Consider the following 281-nt stretch of genomic DNA (forward strand, 5'->3'; position numbering starts at 1 on the left):
GAATCCAAGACGGCATAAAACTAATGTTTCGATTTCCACTGCCCTGTGTCAGCCTCCCTATTCCGCAGGTGCGACGGCCAGAGCCAGTGTGAGATGTCATATAGGGACCTGCATAACCACCTGCATTCCTCGTGCCACCCGGCCGTGACGCCCACGTTACGCGTCCGTTACGCAACTTACGAGGTAAGCGCTTCGAGGGAATTCATGTCTCTCGGGAAAGGTAGATGTTTTTTTTTCACCTATAATTTTTTTCCTTAAACAGAGATTTCTAAACTACATCT

The 281-nt window shown here is 48.4% G+C and overlaps 1 protein-coding gene across 1 annotated transcript in view; it reads left to right on the forward strand.

Annotated features, from left to right (window-relative positions):
* The window catches only part of LOC119594513, a gene marked incomplete at its 3' end in the record, with an annotated part of 7,754 nt that extends 7,571 nt beyond the window's left edge, over window positions 1-183 (forward strand). The window contains 1 exon segment of the mRNA XM_037943543.1: window positions 69-183. Within this exon segment, the coding sequence (XP_037799471.1) occupies window positions 69-183 (115 nt within the window).
* Between the last annotated feature and the right edge of the window lie 98 nt (window positions 184-281).

The sequence above is a fragment of the Penaeus monodon genome, chromosome 34, assembly GCF_015228065.2.
Source record: "Penaeus monodon isolate SGIC_2016 chromosome 34, NSTDA_Pmon_1, whole genome shotgun sequence".
In the NCBI taxonomy this organism is placed as follows: Eukaryota; Metazoa; Arthropoda; class Malacostraca; order Decapoda; family Penaeidae; genus Penaeus; species Penaeus monodon.